Source organism: Procambarus clarkii, chromosome 78 (assembly GCF_040958095.1).
Source record: "Procambarus clarkii isolate CNS0578487 chromosome 78, FALCON_Pclarkii_2.0, whole genome shotgun sequence".
In the NCBI taxonomy this organism is placed as follows: Eukaryota; Metazoa; Arthropoda; class Malacostraca; order Decapoda; family Cambaridae; genus Procambarus; species Procambarus clarkii.
In genome coordinates this window covers 17,582,249-17,604,749 of record NC_091227.1, presented here as the reverse complement: position 1 = coordinate 17,604,749, position 22,501 = coordinate 17,582,249, and the positions used below count along the sequence as shown (strand labels likewise).

At 45.2% G+C, this 22,501-nt stretch overlaps 2 protein-coding genes across 5 annotated transcripts in view; one reads left to right on the top strand and one right to left on the bottom strand.

The window, feature by feature from the left end:
• The window catches only part of Ddr (discoidin domain-containing receptor 2), a 642,292-nt gene extending 625,396 nt beyond the window's left edge, over window positions 1-16,896 (bottom strand). The window contains exon 1 of one of the 4 annotated variants that reach the window (XM_069314116.1): window positions 16,521-16,896. The gene's annotated coding sequence lies outside the window, so the exon portion shown is untranslated. Of the gene's footprint in view, window positions 1-7,750; window positions 8,601-16,520 lie in introns of those variants that run through there. The other 3 variants (XM_069314113.1, XM_069314117.1, XM_069314118.1) reach the window with 3 other exon arrangements.
• LOC138357513 (PGC-1 and ERR-induced regulator in muscle protein 1-like) lies at window positions 2,608-6,089 on the top strand. The gene is made up of 2 exons (XM_069314371.1): window positions 2,608-2,676; window positions 5,412-6,089. Exons 1-2 carry the CDS (start codon window positions 2,608-2,610, stop codon window positions 6,087-6,089), a joined length of 747 nt encoding a protein of 248 aa, XP_069170472.1.
• Window positions 16,897-22,501: the final 5,605 nt, after the last annotated feature.

Below are 22,501 nucleotides of genomic sequence, written 5' to 3'. Positions count from 1 at the left end.
TGGGGTGGGGGAGTATTGACAGTGGGGTGGTGGGTGTTGGGGAGTGTGGGGTGGGGGAGTATTGACAGTGGGTAGTGGGTGTTGGGGAGTGTGGGGTGGTGGGAGTATTGACAGTGGTAGTGGGTGTTGGGGAGTGTGGGGTGGGGGAGTATTGACAGTGGGGTGGTGGGTGTTGGGGAGTGTGGGGTGGGGGGAGTATTGACAGTGGGGTAGTGGGTGTTGGGGAGTGTGGGGTGGGGGAGTATTGGCAGTGGGGGTAGTGGGTGGTGGGGAGTGTGGGGTGGGGGAGTATTGACAGTGGGGTGGTGGGTGTTGGGGAGTGTGGGGTGGGGGAGTATTGACAGTGGGTAGTGGGTGTTGGGGAGTGTGGGGTGGGGGAGTATTGGCAGTGGGGGTAGTGGGTGGTGGGGAGTGTGGGGTGGGGGAGTATTGACAGTGGGGTGGTGGGTGTTGGGGAGTGTGGGGTGGGGGAGTATTGACAGTGGGTAGTGGGTGTTGGGGAGTGTGGGGTGGTGGGAGTATTGGCAGTGGGGGTAGTGGGTGGTGGGGAGTGTGGGGTGGGGGAGTATTGACAGTGGGGTGGTGGGTGTTGGGGAGTGTGGGGTGGGGGAGTATTGACAGTGGGTAGTGGGTGTTGGGGAGTGTGGGGTGGGGGAGTATTGACAGTGGTAGTGGGTGTTGGGGAGTGTGGGGTGGGGGAGTATTGACAGTGGGGTGGTGGGTGTTGGGGAGTGTGGGGTGGGGGAGTATTGACAGTGGTAGTGGGTGGTGGGGAGTGTGGGGTGGGGGAGTATTGACAGTGGTAGTGGGTGTTGGGGAGTGTGGGGTGGGGGAGTATTGACAGTGGGGTGGTGGGTGTTGGGGAGTGTGGGGTGGGGGAGTATTGACAGTGGTAGTGGGTGTTGGGGAGTGTGGGGTGGGGGGAGTATTGACAGTGGTAGTGGGTGGTGGGGAGTGTGGGGTGGGGGAGTATTGACAGTGGTAGTGGGTGGTGGGGAGTGTGGGGTGGGGGGAGTATTGACAGTGGTAGTGGGTGGTGGGGAGTGTGGGGTGGGGGGAGTATTGACAGTGGTAGTGGGTGTTGGGGAGTGTGGGGTGGGGGGAGTATTGACAGTGGTAGTGGGTGTTGGGGAGTGTGGGGTGGTGGGAGTATTGACAGTGGTAGTGGGTGTGGCAAAGCTCGGGGACATGGTTATTGATTGTGGTTGTTCGTCTTGTGTTGTGTGTAAAGTGGGGGGGGGGGGAGAAAGAGAGAGAGTCACAACACCACCACAACACCTCCAATACAGCACTACCACAACACCTCCACCACAACACCTCCACCACAACACACCACCACAACAACACTCCACTCAACACAACAGAACAGCACACCACCACCACAACACCTCCTCCACCACAACACCTCCACCGCAACACCTCCACCACAGCACCACCACAACACACCACCACAACACACCACCACCACCTTGTGGCAGCAATTAGCACAGGCTCCAAAAGTTTCGTCCATCTGTCGTCCTCTGGTTCAGTCCTCTGTGTACTCGGCTCATACACGAGGGACCCAGGTTCAATCCTCAGGCGGGATAGAAACGATTGGGCAGTTTCTTCTGTTCGCCTAACAGTAAACAGATACCTAGGCATTACACAGCTGTTGTGGGCCGTATCCAGGAGATATGTATTGACTAGTTGGGCCTGCAGAATCAAGCAGCTAGCTCTTGGACCCTGCCTTTCTAATCGTACACACACAACCTCAGCATGCAGCCCGCAACAGCTTTCTAACTACTAGCTATATATTTACAGTTGGGTAAACAGAGACTTCAGGTGAAAGAAACTCGTCCGATTTCGTTCTACCTCAGCTGCGAATCAAACCCTGTCTATGGAATGCAATTCCCGAAAGCTGTCCACTCGGACCCAGTATGTGTGTGTGTGTGTGTGTGTAGTGTGTGTGTGTGTGTGTGTGTGTGTGTGTGTGTGTGTGTGTGTGTGGGGGGGGGGGGAAGGGGGGGGTGCAAGCACGTGCGCGCACTCTCCCTTTTATTTTATATACAGTAAATACAGTAAGAGAAAATAGATCCTGAGTCAGGACATTAGACAGCCGACGGTTAGAAAGGCAGGGTCTAAATAGATCAACACACACTTGACAGTTGAGAGGCGGGACCATAGAGCCGAAGCTCGACCCCCCGCACGCACAACGACGTGAATACACACACAAACGAAAAAGAGGGAGTAAGGAGGTTGAATCGAACTGGCGGACGGACTGGTGGCGCCTGAGGGACTGACTGCCCCTCCCCCTCACCACCACCGCTTGTCAATATGTGCATGCCAGCCACCCCCACCACCACCACCACCATGCTGGGGAGCCGCACCTCTCCTGCCTCCAGCAGGTAAGCAGGCAGACAGGTAGGCAGGCAGGCAGGCAGGCAGGCAGGTAGACAGGCAGGCAGGCAGGCAGGCAGGCAGGCAGGCAGACAGGCAGGCAGGCAGGCACACAAGTCAGCAGACAGTGCGGTAAACAACTAGACAGACAGGGGATCAGACCAGGTCACCAAGGAAACAGACAGGTAACCAGGGGATCAGACGGGTAATTAAGGTATCAACAAAGTAACAATGGAACAGGCAACTGTCCAAAAGAGAAGACAGGCGCCAAAGAGACTAAACCAGTCGGCCAGCCAGCAGGTACACAGCCAGACAGCCAAGGTAGCCAGGTAAACAGTAAGACAGCCAAGGTAGCCAGGTACACAGCCAGACAGCCAAGGTAGCCAGGTAAATAATAAACAGCCCAGCCAGTCAGTCAGCAGATACACAGCCAGTCAGCCAGCAGATACACAGCCAGCCAGCCAGCCAGCAGGTACACAGACAGACAGCCAGCCAGCCAGCCAGCCAGCCAGCAGGTAAACAATGGGCCAGCAGCCAACAGGTGACCGGGCCTCCAGGAACACCGGGACAAGGCCCGCCATTATGCAGAAACAGCTCCGCTTGTTTCACAATTTACTGAAACTTTGGTGGGAAGTTTGGCCAGAATTTACTTGGAAGGCTCTCATATTTACCGCAACATTCCCACCAATTGGTCCGTGGTTTATCATTAGGTTTACCATGCGAGTTTACCTTGGAATTAATACGGGAGTCTGATGGAATGTTGTTTAGCATTTTAAGAGTAAATATATGGAGCTAAACAATGACCCAAGTTTAACTATAGTTAGTTCTGAAATCTTATAGTTGGGTATAGTAACGAATATGTCTACCTGCGGGGCACTGCAAGCAACAGCCTTATAGATCAAATGAACAAATCCACAAGGGCAGTGACGAGGATTCGAATCTGCGTCTAGGAGCATCCCAGACACTGCCTTAATCGACTGAGCTACGACAGTGTAAAAGGGTTGAAACCGAAGTTCTACTGAACTTACCTGTCTTATAGATCAAGTTATCTCTAAGCCCTCTGGCCGGGCTTTTAGAGTTGAATACCTCTCAAAACCGTCTACAGGTAAATTCCAGGATGTATGTAAACTACGAAAGACTGGGACATACGTAAATACGGTACGGAAGGAAATGCAGAATAAAACCAGCAAGGAGTAGAGGTGCCTTGGGCACACTCAGAGAACACTGTCTCAACACCTGGGTTCAACACACTCCCAGCAAGCATTGGGCACACTCAGAGAACACTGTCTCAACACCTGGGTTCAACACACTCCCAGCAAGCATTGGAAATATTACCAAAACAAAGGTGGATGCATTCAAGGGGCACTTAAACAAGTTCTTGCAAGAAGTGCTGGACCAACCAAGCAGTATTGGATATGTGGGTCTTCGGGTCGCTCCAAGCAGCAGCCTGTTGGACCAAGTTATCACAAGTCGAGCCTGGCCTCAGGCTGGGAGTAGAACTCGCGAAACCCTCTGCAGGTATGCTCCAGGTAACCTATCGAGGCCGATGAATAGAAAACGTAAGTATTACGGTGCTTTATTAGTAATAAAGGTCTTGGGAAGATCTTGAGATGATTTCGGGTCTTTTTAGTGTCCCCGCGGCCCGGTCCTCGACCAGGCCTCCACCCCCAGGAAGCAGCCCGTGACAGCTGATTAACACCCAGGTACCTATTTTACTGCTAGGTAACAGGGGCATAGGGTGAAAGAAACTCTACCCATTGTTTCTCGCCGGCGCCTGGGATCGAACCCAGGACCACAGGATCACAAGTCCAGCGTGCTGTCCGCTCGGTCGACCGGCTCCCAATACGTGCCATTTTAAAGAGATTAGTGGACTCGGTCAAAAATAAGGCGGTATTAGATGAGAGGAGGGGTTGGCTGAGGGGCGATAACTGAGGAGGTAAGCACACATTAACATACTCCGCCTGTAAAGTACTCCAAGGTGCCGCGGGTGAGGCGGTCTCATCTACTTTACCTTCCTCACTCCCGCATACGCCCGTCTTCCACCCTCAATACCGCCACTTGCAGCTCTTTCATAAGTATGAATGAAACAGGCAAAACACCTTTTTCTCATTAACCTGCTCCCTCCTCATTAATTTCAGAGTGTGAGGGAAGTTAGTGAGGGTTTTGTGTGCCATCAACCACCTCCTGGGCTCATTACACCACTAACCCCTCCCCCCACACAGCCCACACGACGGCTGTGTGCTCCATAATAAACTAATTAAACTATTAACCTGGCCCTCTGCTCTCCGCCACCATCCTCCCGCCTCTAGTCTATACATAGTCTAAATAAATCCTCAAACATCCGTCCCATCTTTACCCTCGAAAATATCACGTCCGATCGCATCACAGACCCGAGCATGTATGGTCCAGGGCTCAGCTGCACCATGTTACACAGGGGCCAAGGTCCGCCTCCGGGAGAACCTCCTCTCCTCCACCGAGATTTTAGCACAAAAGTCCGCCCCGGCATCGTCTCACCGGCCGACATCCTGGAGACAAGAGAGGGTGTTCACCTGCACTTCTCTAGCGACTTGGGACCTTGAGAAGATATTCACCACCACGACCACCCTGCAAGACGCCAGGTGCTCGACTCTGAATTGCTGCCTCAATTGGGTCATGGAAGGTTGGGACTCCCTTGAGCAATGAGTCTTATCAACTAGTGCTTAAGCCTACTACGCAGCCAATTAAAAATGACTTAATATGAGGCTAAGCTCGCCCAAGCTGTTCCCCCCCCCCAACACAGTTGCCGGGGGTGGTCACAACCTCCACTCCACACAGGTGGTGGTCGAAACCTCCGCCTCCCTACAAGGGGTGACCTCCCCCCACCCCACCACAAACCCATGTCAAAGTAATTTCTAAACAATAGTAACAATGTAAGACCCTTAAGAAGACACTCTAACTGTAGGAAGTAATGGATGGAGTCTATTACAAGACAACTACTAGCAGCACATCAATAGACGGTAATCTATTAAGTGCAACACAGTGTACACCGTGAATAGAACCCCAACACCCAGAGAACACTGCGAGTGGAACCCCGACACCCAGAGAACACTGCGAGTGGAACCCCGACACCCAGAGAACACTGCGAGTGGAACCCCGACACCCAGAGAACACTGCGAGTGGAACCCCGACACCCAGAGAACACTGCGAGTGGAACCCCGACACCCAGAGAACACTGCGAGTGGAACCCCGACACCCAGAGAACACTGCGAGTGGAACCCCGACACCCAGAGAACACTGCGAGTGGAACCCCGACACCCAGAGAACACTGTGAATGGAACCCCGACACCCAGAGAACACTGCGAGTGGAACCCCGACACCCAGAGAACACTGCGAGTGGAACCCCGACACCCAGAGAACACTGCGAGTGGAACCCCGACACCCAGAGAACACTGCGAGTGGAACCCCGACACCCAGAGAACACTGTGAATGGAACCCCGACACCCAGAGAACACTGCGAGTGGAACCCCGACACCCAGAGAACACTGCGAGTGGAACCCCGACACCCAGAGAACACTGCGAGTGGAACCCCGACACCCAGAGAACACTGTGAATGGAACCCCGACACCCAGAGAACACTGCGAGTGGAACCCCAACACCCAGAGAACACTGTGAATGGAACCCCAACACCCAGAGAACACTGTGAATGGAACCCCAACACCCAGAGAACACTGTGAATGGAACCCCAACACCCAGAGTTAAAACACTGCAAATGGAACCCCCAATATTCATAGCCAAAATAATCAGAGAACACTGTATGAGCATCAGAGGTCCACGATTGTTCAATATCCTCCCAGCGAGTACAAGAAATATTGCTGGAATAAAAGGCGGAACTCTTCAGTTCAGTTTTCTCCAAGGAGTGGCGGACCAACCGGGCTGTGGAAGATATGTGGACCTGCGGGCCGCTCCAAGCAACGGCCTGTTGGTCCAAGCTCCCACGAGTCACGCCTTGGTCCCAGGCCGGGAACTGACGAGGAGAATAACTCCCAGAACCCTACCCAGGTACAATACAGGTAAAATCCAGAGAGAAAACACCATGAATGGTAACCCCAACACCCAGGTCAAAATTCCACTGCCCAACCACTTGGGCTGGACGGTAGAGCGACGGTCTCGCTTTATGCAGGTTGGCGTTCAATCCCCGACCGGCCAAGAGGTTGGGCACCATCCCAAATCCTTATCCTGACCCCTTCCCAGTGCTATATAGTTGTAATGGCTTGGCGCTTTCCTCCTCATAGTTCCCTTCCTAATATAGGCATTACACACCTTAGTATTAACTACAGCAAACGAGGAGACTAATCCTTCTGACCAAAGCAATTTGTCATGAGAAAACGGCTAATAAATCCCCAAAATAATATTATCTATGTATAGCAAAGTAAAAATATCTAATAGAAATGAGCCATGACCATCACACAGTTTCATTATATTCTATTATACTTAATTTGCTGTAACAAAGGGAAGAGGGGAGGAGGTAGGACCCCAGCACCACAGAGGGGAGGTGGGACCCCAGCACCACAGAGGGGAGGTTGGACCCCAGCACCACAGAGGGGAGGTGGGGATCCCCAGCACCACAGAGGGTAGGTGGGACCCCAGCACCACAGAGGGGAGGTGGGGGACCCCAGCACCACAGAGGGGAGGTGGGGGACCCCCAGCACCACAGAGGGTAGGTGGGGGACCCCAGCACCACAGAGGGGAGGTGGGGGATCCCCAGCACCACAGAGGGTAGGTGGGACCCCAGCACCACAGAGGGGAGGTGGGGGACCCCAGCACCACAGAGGGTAGGTGGGACCCCAGCACCACAGAGGGGAGGTGGGGGACCCCAGCACCACAGAGGGGAGGTGGGGGACCCCCAGCACCACAGAGGGTAGGTGGGACCCCAGCACCACAGAGGGGAGGTGGGACCCCCAGCACCACAGAGGGGAGGTGGGGGACCCCAGCACCACAGAGGGTAGGTGGGACCCCAGCACCACAGAGGGGAGGTGGGGGACCCCAGCACCACAGAGGGGAGGTGGGGGACCCCCAGCACCACAGAGAGACAGGGGGGAAACCCCAGCATCGCAGGTGATCATCAGGCCATCGCTCAACAACTGGAAAATTTCAGTCAGGTGCAGAAGTTACCAATTAGTAGCGGCCAGGGCAGAGCTTAGTCCCCAGTAGTCCCCAGGAAGCGAGCAGTAATACTCGATACTCCACGCAATTTACCGCCACTAAATGGGATCGCATTTCTATATATTTAACGAGGCAAATGTCTTCCCGTCAGCCCTGTCGGGGGAAAAAAAACCAGAGCCACAATTAAGCCCCCGCAAGGGCGACCTTTCTGGCGTAGGTGTGAGCAACATACCTTTGTGTAGCGGGTTCCCGAGGGAGGGAGCGAGGGCGCGGGCCTTATCCTCTCGCCAAAAGTTGCCTCGATGCAAATATCCACGGGCGCTGTACTCCCCTCTTGAGGCACTCACCACTAAAGCTGAGGCACTCAATGCACACTCGCCACACACTTACTACACCACTTGAAGATTAGTGATACATTCAATTCTTTTCAGTAAACGTCGTGAATAAAAGATATATATATATATATATATATATATATATCCACAGCTTTAATTTATCACATTATATTCTACATCACTTGTTAAGGCAAATTATTTTCCTTTCTGCAGTAAGATGGTGTTTATAACGACACCTTGATGATGACGAGAGCCTCCGCACCTGTCGAGCGGACGTGTCACCAGTTGCCAACAGCAATAACCTCAACAACCCGGGAAACTATCACCACCGGAGATCACAACCCACAACAATTCCCTGGGTGGCCGTCTCGCTCTTATAGTTTTCCAATACCCGCAGCACAACGCCGGAGACACAGGTGTGCGACACGCCGGCGACACACCTAATCACCACCTGTATTACGATCCTGGTGAGCCCTTTGCCTTCCCTTTATTTACTGCCCTCTGCCGCGGGGGGGGCTTGAGCAGGGTACCCCAGGGGTAAGTGCACAAAGGTGACAAAGGGTTAAGGGGAGGCTGTGACCCACCACCACACGTACACTTATCACTGTGGTAGCGCGAGTGTGGTGGGGAGGGAGCGCGGGAGAGTGTAGGTCCGTCCGCTATGGTGTCGCGCGAGCTAGTGAGGCTCTTCTCCCTGCCTGCTACACCGGCCCAGGGTGGGGTGCCAACTAGTGCCATGCGTCGTCTGTTCTCTGTCTCCCTTCCTCCTCCTCATTCCTCCTCTTGCTGTTGTTTCTCCAATTCCTCTTAATATCGTGTGAAAGAATTTGCGAAGGACGATATTCCATATCCATGCATCGTCTGCTCTCTGGTCTGCTGGGTGTGCCACCGCTGCCTATAGTCTGCTGCTGCTGTTGTTCTCACTGTTACCGGAAGAAGACGGGTGTGGTGCCGGCCAGTGCCATGCGTCTTCTATTGTAAGTGCCACCCTTGCCCCCCCCCCTATATCATGCTACTGTTATTGAGCATGCTACTGTTCCATTTAGTCATTGTCGTTACTGCATTTACCGCCGCTCCTGCTACTGCTGGTGTTACTGAGTTTTACTGTTACGTTGCTTCAGCTGTGTCGTTACTGACACTACTGGTGCTGCTGCTTCTACTACTAATAATGTGAAAGGGTGGTGGTCGCGGGAGAGAATCAGTAATAACAAGAATTTGTCTTGGATACAAATATCCATGGAGGTTCGGGATTGAAACAACAGGTGAGAGCGGGATTGCAGAATCTGCGGTGAGTGACGGACACCGCCTTGACCACTACCTGAGAGAATGTGAACATCTAAGAGTCACTAGACATGTGTGTAGCTTAGTAAACCCCACATTGTCTGCGTTAGGAAATTACTATCTGTCAAATATAAATATTGTTATCAAAAGATTTCCCCATTTTGCACCTGCAAGATAACGTAAGTTTTTAAGGGTTGACAAATGTTAATATTCTTGTTTGATAAGCTGTTTACTTGAGACAGCTAAGCAAGTCCCAGTTGTGTCTGGGTACAAGTGACAGGATTAGCAACCCAGCGGGTTTTCTTCCTATTGGGGAGTGTTGTACATGGCGGTGTGTCCACTCACAAGATGAGTGGCGCTGCCCAATAAATTCGCCCCTCGGGGCAAAACTTAACACACACACACACACACATATCTGAAAACTGCTAGGGTTGTACATGTGGAGCAGTAAGTAATGCAGGACAATTAGAAGTATATAGCAGGTTGATGGAGAGAATATATATGAAATTATATATATGTTTATACATATGGCATATGCTAGGTTGGCCAACATAAGAACTGCCTTTAGAAACTTGTGTAAGGAATCGTTCAGGACCCTGTATACCACATATGTCAGACCAATCCTGGAATATGCAGCTCCAGCCTGGAGTCCATACCTTGTTAAACACAAGACAAAATTAGAAAAGATTCAGCGGTATGAAACCAGGCTCGTCCCGGAACTGAGAGGAATGAGCTACGAGGAAAGGCTAAAGGAGCTGAACCTCACTTCCCAGGAAAACAGAAGAGTAAGGGGAAGACATGATAACCACCTACAAAATTCTCAGGAGAATTGCCAGGTTGGACAAAGACAAACTCTTCAGCATGGGATGAACACGAACAAGGGGACACAGGTGGAAACTTAGTACCCAGATGAGTCACAGAGGACGTTAGAAGAATTTTTTCAGTGTCAGAGTAGTTAATAAATGGAATGCACTAGGCAGTGATGTGGTGGAGGCTGACTCCATACACAGTTTAAAATATAGGTATGATAGAGCCCAGTAGGCTCAGGAATCTGTACACCAGTTGATTGACGGTTGAGAGGCGGGACCAAAGAGCCGAAGCTCAACCCCCGCAAGCACAACTAGGTGAGTCCACACATTCCTCACCAGTGGTCGGAATCCTCACAGCAAAGGGGACCAAACTGACCCAATAGCTGTCATATAATGTAATTTTCGTCTATTTGGCACCCAATTTATGGGGACATTGTAGCCTGTCGATGGATAATAAGGTACGCAAGGGACAGTGATAGATGGGCAGCAGGGACGGAAGTGGGATATGTGGTGGGAGAGTGATGGAATGGGAGGGAGGGAAGGGAGGGAAGGGAGGGACAAAGAGGGTAATACTCGCGATCGTCTTTTGTTTCAGGCTGTGTAAAGTCGTGTGTGTGCGGGTCCATTTCTGTGTATATGGCGACTATTCCCGCTTCTTTATGGCTCCATATCCGACTACCTCCTCCAGCCCCCCCCTTATCCTACCTCCACTCACCCCCCCCCCCCCCCTCCTTGCGTGATGACGCTGTGTGTGTACTCACCTAGTTGTGCATGTGGAGGTTTGAGCGTCGGCTCTTTGGTCCCGCCGCTCAACTGTCAATCAACTGGTGTACAGGTTCCTGAGCCACTACAGGATGACAGCTGCGCTCGTGGTGTCCCGTCTTCCCAGTTCTGTTATATAACATTTTGAAACTACTGACGGTTTCCACCTCCACCACCTTCTCAACTTGTTCCAACCGTCTACCGCTATTTGCAAGCGCAAACTTTCTAATGTTTTTTTCGGCACTATTTTTCCTTAGATTCAATCTGGCCTCTTTTTTTTCTTGACTTTGCAGGTTACAAGAATTCTTTTTTAGCCATTTGTTTAGATTCCTGTTTTACTCTTTTATGCGTAGTAATCATATCGACTGTTTTTATCTATCTTGTCTTTTAGCTTTGAAATATTTAACACCTCTAGCCTCTCCTCGTAGCTCGTTCTTCACGGAAAATAAGAAACCATTTCGTATCATGTTTTTGCATCTTTTCCAGTTTACTGATGTGTTTCTTGAGGTATGTGTACCATACACCCACTGTGTGTGTGTGTGTGTGTGTGTGTGTGTGTGTGTGTGTGTATGTGTGTGTGTGTGTGTGTGTGTGTGTGTGTGTGTGTGTGTGTGTGTGTGTGTGTATTCACCTAGTTGTGCTTGCGGGAGTTTTAGCTATGCTCTTTCGACCCGCCTCTCAACTGTCAATCAATCAACTGTTACTAACTACTAACTAACTAATTTTTTTGTGTATGTGTGTGTACGTGTGCGTTTTACCCACATAAAATTATTTTCAGAATATATACATACATATATATAATTCATATTATCCATATATATATATATATATATATATATATATATATATATATATATATATACATATATATATATATATATATACATATATATATATATATACATATATATATATATATATACATATATATATATACATACATATACATATATATATATATATATATATATATATATATATACATACATATATATATATATATATATATATATATATATATATATATATATATATATATATCAGACCATATGTTAGTATTCAAATTGTACGACGGTTGGTGATAGCAAATCACAATCATGTAAACCTCTGACGTCATTCTCCAGAGAGAGCTGGGACTAGCCGTTCCGGTGACCAGTCAGTAGTCTCTCAGACCCAGAGTAGGTAGGACCTCGGAAGGCCAGTTATATACTTTGTTACCTTACACAATAAACTGCTAAAGTGACCATCTTTGTATTATCTGCAATCATACATCCAAGAAGGTAACAAATACATAAATAAAAAATGAGAAAATGATCTTTGGATAGTTAATTTTTCAATTACCCCGACTGTGAAGAAAAACGTAAGAAATATTGAGAAGATTCGTGTTAGAATCATTAATCTTACCCTTTCGGTTATATTCTACAACATATATATATATACATATATATATATATATATATATATATATATATATATATATATATATTATATATATATATATATATATTGGTCGCCCGGATGGTATCACAGTGAACCCCTGGAAGAATGGCAAGCAGTTGGTATGGGACTACACGTGCGTATCAACCCTGGCTAACACCTACATTAACCTCAGTGTTGCACAACCAGGTGGCGCTGCCACCCACAGGGAAGCAGCCAAATCCCGTAAGTATAGAGAACTGGATCACCACTACAATTTTGTCCCCATTGCTTCTGAGACGCTCGGCGCCTGGGGTAAAAGTGCTACCAGTTTTTTGAAGGAACTGGGTTCTAGGCTCATTGAAACAACAAGGGACCCGAGAGCTGCAAGCTTTCTTTTCCAGCGCCTCAGTGTTGCGATACAGAGGGGAAATGCGCACTGCATCCAGGGTTCCTGCCCGCCATCTGAGGAGCTGGAGGAACTCGACAACCTATGACAACCATCTTTGTAACCCATATGTAACTCCTTTTTTGTAACAAAGTTCAAATAAAGTAAATATATATGTGTACATACAAAAGAATGGGGGTGGTAGGAGAAGATAATATTAGTGTTCAGTGAGAAACCACAAGGTCTCCTCTGAATACTTTTTATTTTCTTCTCCGAGGCTATGGGTCCCCACATTGGCACCAGAGGTGGTACCCTCTATATATATAAAAAAAAAAAAAAAATATATATATATATATATATATATATATATATATATATATATATATATATATATATATATATATATATATATATATATAGTCAAAAAGTCTAGTGTAGTCTACACATGAAAAAGTCAACACCAGCAATCAACAGCCAATTAATACACAACTATATTCTACCCACTTCAAGACCCCGAACTAATATGGAAGCAGCAAGAGAAAGTATGGGCCGATAGACCTTCTGCACTTACTTCCAATCTTATGTTCTCATATCCAAGTTATACCCATTGTTTCGCGTTCTGTCTTGTGTTTATTACAAGTTTGTTCACCTCAACCAAAACTTTTGTACCATATCACCTCACCCATTAGAGTATAAGTACAATGAATTTGTGTAAATTAAGTCTTTGAAAATGTACTAAGCCATTACGAAACGCGTTCAGGCGTCAGACCATAAATAAAAATGAACTTTGGAGAATTGATATTTCCATTACCACCGACAGTGAAGAAAAACATAAGAAATGTTGAGAAAATTCGTGTTAGAATATTAATCTTACCTTTTCGGTCATATTCAATAACATATTTTATATATATATATATATATATATATATATATATATATATATATATATATATATATATATATACTTATACATATATATATATATATATATATATATATATATATATACTTATACATATATATATATATATTGTGACGGTAACGCGTTGGTGTTCGGCTGTTTAAGGCTAGGGGTATGGCCTCGTCACATAGTTATAAAAAAAAATAGAAAAACTGGAACTTCGTCTGTGGTAAGGTAAGGAGAAGACACACAAAACACAAGTAAAACTTTAACAATGAAATTTTAATTACGTTAAATAAATCAAAACATGAAAATAATGCACAAACAAATATGTATAATAAAATCAATCAAAATAATAAGAATACTTAAATGACACAATGAAAAGTTACGTTAAGGCAAAATAACAAGAAGTGCAACAAAAGGTAAGTGGGAGGTGCTGGAATATTGGCTTAAAGCCACCACCTCTCTCAGTACACGCAACGTCTAGCTGGGAGGAGTGCTGGCTACGAAAGCACGGAACATTCTGAAGACTGATGTTGGGGCGACCCCAGACATCGGGTAGTATGGGGGGGGGGCGAGGCAGGTGCAGCCAGACCGGCGACCAATCAGCGGAGTCGTAGCGATCAACGGGTAGTTTGGTGGTTGGAGTTCGAACAGGTGGCTGGTTGCATACGTTTCTGCTCACCCTGGCAAGCCTTGCTGGTGTTTGTTGTCGTTGTTGGACATTTCTTCCATAGTCTTTTATATAGTTGTGAAGACGTAATTTTGGAGGGAAGAGCAGGCTCAATCTCTTGAAGGAGATTATCGTCACAATATATATATATATATATATATATATATATATATATATATATATATATATATATATATATATATATATATATATATATATATATATATATCATATTTGACAGTCAGACCACGAAGGAAGAATTTAAACATGAATTTCCTTAAGTACTTTCGTATATTAATACATCTTCAGAAGGAATGAATGATGTATAGATCAGTCCTTCTGAAGATGTATTAATATACGAAAGTACTTAAGGAAATTCCTGTTTCAATTCTTCCTCCGTGGTCTGACAGTGTCACATTTTTCATCACGTGTTAATTTTCGTGATTTACACACATATAATATATGTATATTATATAAAATAGATTTGATAAATATTACAATATTTATATAATTATATATATATTATATAAATACTCTAACTAACATAGAAATAAGTGGAATGCAGATTATTTGCACTTGCAATTAAAAATAGTTCACTTGTGGAACTATGTAAAGGGAAGCTATCACATCTAAATTATTGAGAAATTCCTTATTGACAACATATAAAATACTTATTTTTTTATACAACTGGTAAAATGTCCTAAGCTTATTGTCAAATTCCAACATTTATGATAATTACAAAAACTATGGGGAAAAAATTATATCCTTTTTATAGTGAATTATATTTTCTAGAATTCAAATATCTATTTACCAAAATCTGATACTTTATGCAAATTAAAATGAGCGAGTAAAAATGTTTGTTTTATCATCAATTGGTTTGCATCCTCGAGATTCCGGGAAATGGGTAGTGACTTAAATTCTGAAACTGCATGGGTTAGGCTAGGTTATGTTAGCTCTGGTTAGATAATGTTAGGTAAGGCTAGGCTCGATGTCACTCAAAACAAAATTGAATTAATTAGCTAGTTAAGTGTTTGATAAGGTTAGGGTGGATTTTGATATAGATAGCATACTTAAGGTTAGGTTCAGCTCGTAAAGATTGAATGGTAACGGAAACTTGACGGCTGGCAGCACTGCAGGAGGCAACATGTCGTACATGAGGCGGGGATTCTTGATACAAACCTATTTCCCTATCAGATCAGTGTTGATATTATGAACCAAAAAATATTATAATTTTAGCTCGCTCGCTCCTACGCATATTAATAAATTGATTTTCAGTCATTTATTTGCTAGAAATTTAAATTATAACTTGTTTTTCTGGTAATGAGTAGACTTCAGTTGGTACTCGTTGGTAGGCTATGCTAAACTAACCGGTTTCTGCTTATTAGTCCACTGTGCCACTGATTATATGGAGCAATTGTCATTGGTACCCGTTAAGCTCTAACTATTGGGGGGATAGATTGTGTGATATACCTCATAGGTATATGAGGTATATTCTTATACCTCATTTTCAGTATAGTTACCAACTGAACCTTCCTCCCGCCCAGTAATACTAAAGTTTCTCACCACTCTCTCCTGAATCTAAAATTTGTGTCCAGTAACTATAGCAGATAAACCTCCCAAAATGTTATCCCAAGCACATTTTGGACGGCATATAAGCTATGTTAGGCCTCCTCCACGGTTTAAATGTCTGACTTATTAGTTCTTGCGGGGGATGGGGGGGGGGCAGGATCAAGTATAACATTTGGGGTTTACGGCTCATGCTGTGATATGAAAAATTGGTTTACTGGAAATCATATAAACAGTATTTTCCCTTGTAAAATGATGTAAATATGATTTTTATATTGCCTAATATTTAAAAAATATTAAATATTTGTGCATTTTGTCTAATATTTAATACATATTTATTAATTTATATTGTCTAAAATTTATATTGTCTAATATTTAATAAATATTAAATATTTGCTGGTGCATTTGCTATAAAATACTATTTAAAGTGAACACTTAGCACAATTATCCTCTACGTACGAAAGTTTTATCATGGTCGGACATACATTTAGGCAGTAGCGACATGTACCTTCCTGAACCCTTAAATCGTCTGGGATATTAGATTCGTGTGTGATACCTTGTCTGTTCTAGCGTTCACCGACCTGTAAAATAACCAAGCAGAGAGCGGCAGGCGATACATCTTCACAGAACAGCCATCGTGACCTCTCAGACATCACAGAATAGTCACTGTGGCATCTCAGACATCACAGAAGTTACCGTGACCTTTGAGACATCACAGAAGTCACCGTGACCTCTGAGACATCACAGAAGTCACCGTGACCTCTGAGACATCATAGAACAGCCACCATGACCTCAAGACACCACAGAACAGCCACCATGACCTCTGAGACACCACAGACAGCGACTATCAGACCAACAGGTGACGTCTTACCTGTACCACAGTTGAAGGATGTTAACAGCGACCATTTACTAACAGTTCAGTACGGGAGGGTGACGACGCCTGGCCATTTTCCCGCTCTTTTACCACTGACAATTATCACCACCAACACACCATATATATACACACTGACGGACGTATACCACATCTCGGTGTATATACACCGAGTTTACCTTAGTCCTGGACTATGCTGAGGACTAGAGTATACTTACTGGTTGGTTCCTGCTGGTGGCTGACGCCTGCCGGCCTAAGGATGGCTATTAAGCCCACCAAAAGACCTCATGTATACTCACCAACCAGTAAGTTTACTTTAGGTATGGATATAGACCAGGAGTTGGGTAAACTTCGGGTGTATACTGACCTAGAAGCAGGTGACATGTGCGGGGCCAGCGGGCGCGCACCGCCCCGCACGCGTCATCACCGTCACACTGAAGGCGCCAACCCGCCGCCCAACGTCTTCATGTCTTCCATCTTCTCTTGAAAAGCTTTTAAATTTCAGTATATCGGAGAGACATTGTAGAATATATATTTATATTTGATGTAAATCAAAAGACACGTGTAATATTTTAGATTGGTCAATTATTATTTGTAAATATACGAAACATAAACTAGAAAATCGTTGACAGAGTCAAACTAAGATCCCGTTTTTTAAGTTAAATTTCATCTAGACAAATATTTCATAGAAAAATTATAATTTGATTTGATTATACAATTTAAGTGAATTATTCATTTATACATGATTATAATACAAGTGTAGACTATAATATGTTAATAAAGGTTTTCTTCATGCACCGGCTCAAGAGGTTTCGAACATTTTATAAGTGCTCTCCCTGCAGCCACACTGATGCATACAATGTCCATGAAAGCCTAATTATTTTGCCGTTTATAATTTAACCAAGTCACCGTAGTTTTTACGCTAGGGACATGGAATGTGAAAGTAGTTTGAATTTAACTTTAAACCAGATTTCAGCTAAGATACTGTTCACGCCACATTCTGATATCAAAGCCTAAATAGGCGTTGCAAATTTTGTAAAATCGCAGCTGATCTGCAACCATCAAATACTATACCACGATGGAAGAAAATGAAGGAAAGTCCCACTCTGCAACAAACGTAAAATATAGTGAACTGTCATACTTAACACAGCAATAGACCTCCTCCCTACCTGACACCTCCCTACCTCATCCCTACTGGCACCTCCCTACCTCTCATGCCTCTCCCCTCCCTCACCACCCTGCCTCTCCCTACATCCCTCCCCCCCTCCCCCCTTCTGACCTCTCCCCTTCCTCTTTAAAACTTTCATTAACACAGGTCTTGCGTGTTCATTACCTTTGAAAAATTTATTTCAGGGGAAACGTTATCAGGAAATTAAAGCCAACTTTATCTCGTGTCTTTAGCGACCTGGAGGTAGAGGCGAGAAGTGAGGAGAGCTGTAACAAGGAGGACAAAGTGCTAGAGGTCAGAGCTAAGAATACCCGCCACCATCACGCCCCGGGATTACTGTTGCCAAGCATCAGCTGACTCATTACAAGCCTCGCCACTCCGGCATCACCAGCACAGCTCACTAGCAGCCATCAACAGCAGCACCAGTATCATTCTCACCACGAGCATCAACCACATAATGAAAGTCAGTTGCAGTACAATAAAAAGCGGCAGCAACAGCAGCAGCAATAGCAACAGCAGCATTAACAATAGCATCGGAAACGGCCGACAAACAACTGGGCGGAAAGTTGTAATCCGCGTAAAGTTGGACTTTAGGAGTCCAGGAGTGGAAATGTTGGGGCGGGAAGCTACCTTACACCACCCACTTAACACTCTTATCCTCTCACCCACCGTCAACCACGCCAACCAATCACTCCTCAGCACGCCAATTCCTCTCACCCACCGTCAACCACGCTAACCAATCACTCCTCAACACGCCAACCCTGTCACCCACTTTCAGACAACCATAGCATGATGCTGATTCAACATTTTTCAACACATTCATATTACATCACATTCCACCACGGACACGCTAACATATCTCTCTGCGGACAAATTACGCCACATTCCGCAACGAACGCGTGTTAGTCCTATCATCACACTCTGCGGACAGAGCGTCATGGGTTCGAATCCTGTTACGCAACACTTCACTCAAGGACCATTTTAAAATTCATCTAAAATCTGCGGATATAACTGATTATCAGAAGACACCGAGCCGGGGAGACTATGACAAGCCTCCGGAAATATAACAATTTATTTCACTCTAATGATGAATATAAATTTAACACCAAATACGTACAGTACACAAAGGGTTAATTGAATTCGGTGACAGCCACTGTCGACGGACAGGGAGATGTCAGTCTACCGTACCGGACATAGCTGCGAGACAGACAGTTAACAGGAAGAGAGAGACGCGCCCGTCTATGAGGGAGCCAGGTGGAGGGAGAGACGCTAGGCTTCGCCCCCGCCACAATTTCTCTGAAAGAGGAAACTTGTCAGAAGTAATACAGATCTACCGCGCACTTGTCAAACTTTCTTCCACTCGAGAGACATCGGAACCTCGACCACAAGAACACCAGCCAACGACGTGCTGCCTAACTTGGCTTGACACCTGTAGCACAGTGGTCTACGTCTCCGGCTCACAACCAAGGGACTTGTGTTCAGTCCCCGGCCGGGACACAGACGTTCGGGAACGTTTCCTTCACCTGATGAATCTGTTCACCTAACAGTTAAATAGTTATTTCGGGATGTAGCCAATTGTTGTGGGAGGGAGCCCGTCGGCCGAGCGGGCAGCACGCGGGACTTGTGATCCTGTGGTCCTGGGTTCGATCCCAGGCGCCGGCGAGAAACAATGGGCAGAGTTTCTTTCACCCTATGCTCCTATTACCTAGCAGTAAAATAGGTACCTGGGTGTTAGTCAGCTGTCACGGGCTGCTTCCTGGGGGTGGAAGCTTGGTCGATGACCGGGCCGCGGGGACACTAAAGCCCCGAAATCATCTCTAGATAACCTCTAGATAGATCCTAGGGAAGGTCACTATCACCGCAGTACATTGATTGTCAATAGACAATCATTGGTGCGGTGGTCACAGTACTGTGTACGTTTGGTGGCGAGCCTAGACGTCATGGGTTCGAATCCTGGCCGGGTCATTGTTGGATCCCGGACATCGAATCCAGGACAGAAATGGTTGGCACATTTCCTTTCCCCCTAATGCACATGTTTACCTAACAATAAGTAGTAGTAGTAATAATAATAATAATATATAATAATAATATAAAAATATATAATAAATAAAAATAATAATAATAATAATAATAAGATAAGATAAGATAAGATATTTATTCAGGTAGAGATACATTTATTGAAAATGAGCTACAAACATAATGTTGGATTTATAGATAGAGTTGGTACATACAATGCCTGAAGCCGCTAATACGCACAGCGTTCCGGGCAAGGTGTGGGAAAAACACTAAATCTTAATACTAATTGAGATCAAACGTATAAACTGAATTTAAAAGATAAAAAAAGGAGAATGATAATAACATGATAGATAGAACAGCGGAAAATGCAACAGAACAGCAAAACAGATGTTAACTAAATAAATGGAAGATTAATTCTTTTTAAGTTTATACATGGCAGGTATCAGTAGTTAAAAAGTTATTAAACTGATATTAAGCAGTTAATGTTTATTCAGGTAAAAGTACATTCATACAAAATTAGTTTATATAATAATTCGAACTTGGGGGTACCTAGATATAAGCCTAACGTGTATGAATACACTCTGGCTTCCTGTCCCCTGACACAATGAATTATTATTAGTTATACGTAAACAGAGATAAATTATAAAGTTACTCCTAGAGCCAAAAATGGGTAGTCATTTAGAAGAAAACGGACATTCAAATCCCTGCATATGGTATACTACAGTATTATATCCCCTTAATCTACGAAAACGGAAATGAGTTCGACATTCTACCTGAGAATAGCTAACTTTCCTAACATCAATTGTCACAAGTGTGCAGGTCTGGTAGATTACATAACCTAGAAGGCAACAGTCAACAGAACACTCCGCTGGAAATTTTCATAACTCTAACTAAGATCGCACGGAGGTGTATCCAGGGTGATAAGCCAGGTATAATGCTCGGAACATTCCCGCAATATTCCAACTGAAAACAAATCAAGATTATATAGGCCAGGACTAACATTAAGGGTATTGGAACAGTGACTAATTAAGGCATATTCAATCACATTCCGTTCAGCAAAATCACTTCAACGAGCAATACACCCTAAATCATTCCAGTCAATGGAATGGTCGCAGAGACTGCTAAGTAAGTACAATGCACTGGACTATTGTGCATTTCTAACTGAATGAAAATTTTGAGCTTGACAAGATTCTGAACTGTTACCAGTCTGGCCGACGTACTTGAACTCACAGTCTATGCAAGGTGTCGAATACACACACGACATATATATGGAATACTGGGACACCACGAGCGTAGCTCTCATCTTGTAACTACACTTAGGGTAGTTACACACACCCTGCAGCAGACGCTGGAGAATTCTTCATTAAAATGAACTTAATCGAATTTATTTCTTTTATACCAAATTAATATTAAAGGACTTTTAGGCTATATAATCTTCCATCCCTACAACACTTGTGGCTATTAATGTTAGGAAAATATACTTATTTCCGTGTGGAATGTCGCCTCATTTTCGTTTTCGTGGGTTAAGTGGATCAAAGAACATGCTGAAGGAAGAAATATAACAAGGGCAGGGAATGGAGCATGAGAAACTAGGTACAGTGGACTGGCAAATTATTGACCAACTGATGGCATATTATCCTTTTATTACAGAGCCACGAGGGGTTGGTAATATTATCCCACCACATGTTGAGAAAGAGCATAATTTACACAAGTAAACAGAGGTAAATTATAGAGTTACTCCTAGAGCAAAAAAATCAGGCATTTATTAAGAAGAAAATGGACATTCAACTCCACTGGCACACTACACTAGAGTATTATTTATTTATTTATTTAGTTATTTATTTATATACAAGAGTTCTTACATTCTTGTACAACCACTAGCACGCGTAGCGTTTCGGGCAAGTCCTTAATCCTAATTTTCCCTGGAATACGACCCGCCAAATCATTTAACAACCAGGTACCCATTCACTGCTGGGTGAACAGAGGCTACAGTTAAGGACTGGCGCCCAGTCAATCCTCCCCCGGCCAGGATACGAACCCAGGCCAAATCGGCGTTCCACAGGTACAATATTAATTAAATAACAACTACTAACACAGGGTTTAAAATAAGCACAATAAGCTCCGACAAATTGCCTTATATAATAAGTTTCAGAAGTTTTATTTCATTATCGCGACGATCATCACTTTCCCTGCGATTCCCAACGGTATAAAACGATAAAAATAAAGCTTTATCTAGTTAAAAAATAACATTCCGCTACAAGTCTTTTCAATTAAGCTAATTTGCATCTTACAATGGACTCGAATTCAAGAGAGAAGCATTCGTCTGTGGACATTTGAGGTGCTGAATACTATTAGACTGGGGAGTATACTACACTAAGAGGATGTCACACTAAGAGGATGTCACACTAAGAGGATGTCACACTAAGAGGATGTCACACTAAGAGGACGCCACACTAAGAGGATGTCACACTAAGAGGACGCCACACTAAAAGGACACCACACCCAGAGGCCGCCACGAGCCATCTACCCAAGTGACCATAAACCCACGACTACCTTCGCTGCGCTACACTGACTTAGTTTATAAAATAAATTGGAGTGGGTTAATTTCCCCGGTGATGAAGGGGGTGAGGGGGTGTCCTCGCCCCGCCCCCACTCCTGGTGTCCTCACCCCGCCCCCCCTCCTGGTGTCCTCACCCCAGGCCTATCTCCCCCCCCCCCCCTCACAACTATCACACTCTTGCCATTCCTTTACGAGCACAGCTATCTACGAGCGGAGAGATTTTATACTAAATATTAG

Coding starts and splice junctions, on each gene's coding strand:
- LOC138357513 (XM_069314371.1), top strand. CDS start 2,608: ATGGAACAGGCAACTGTCCAAAAGAGAAGACAGGCGCCAAAGAGACTA. Junction 2,677..5,411: donor ACCAGTCGGCCAGCCAGCAG/GTACACAGCCAG, acceptor CACCGTGAATAG/AACCCCAACACCCAGAGAAC.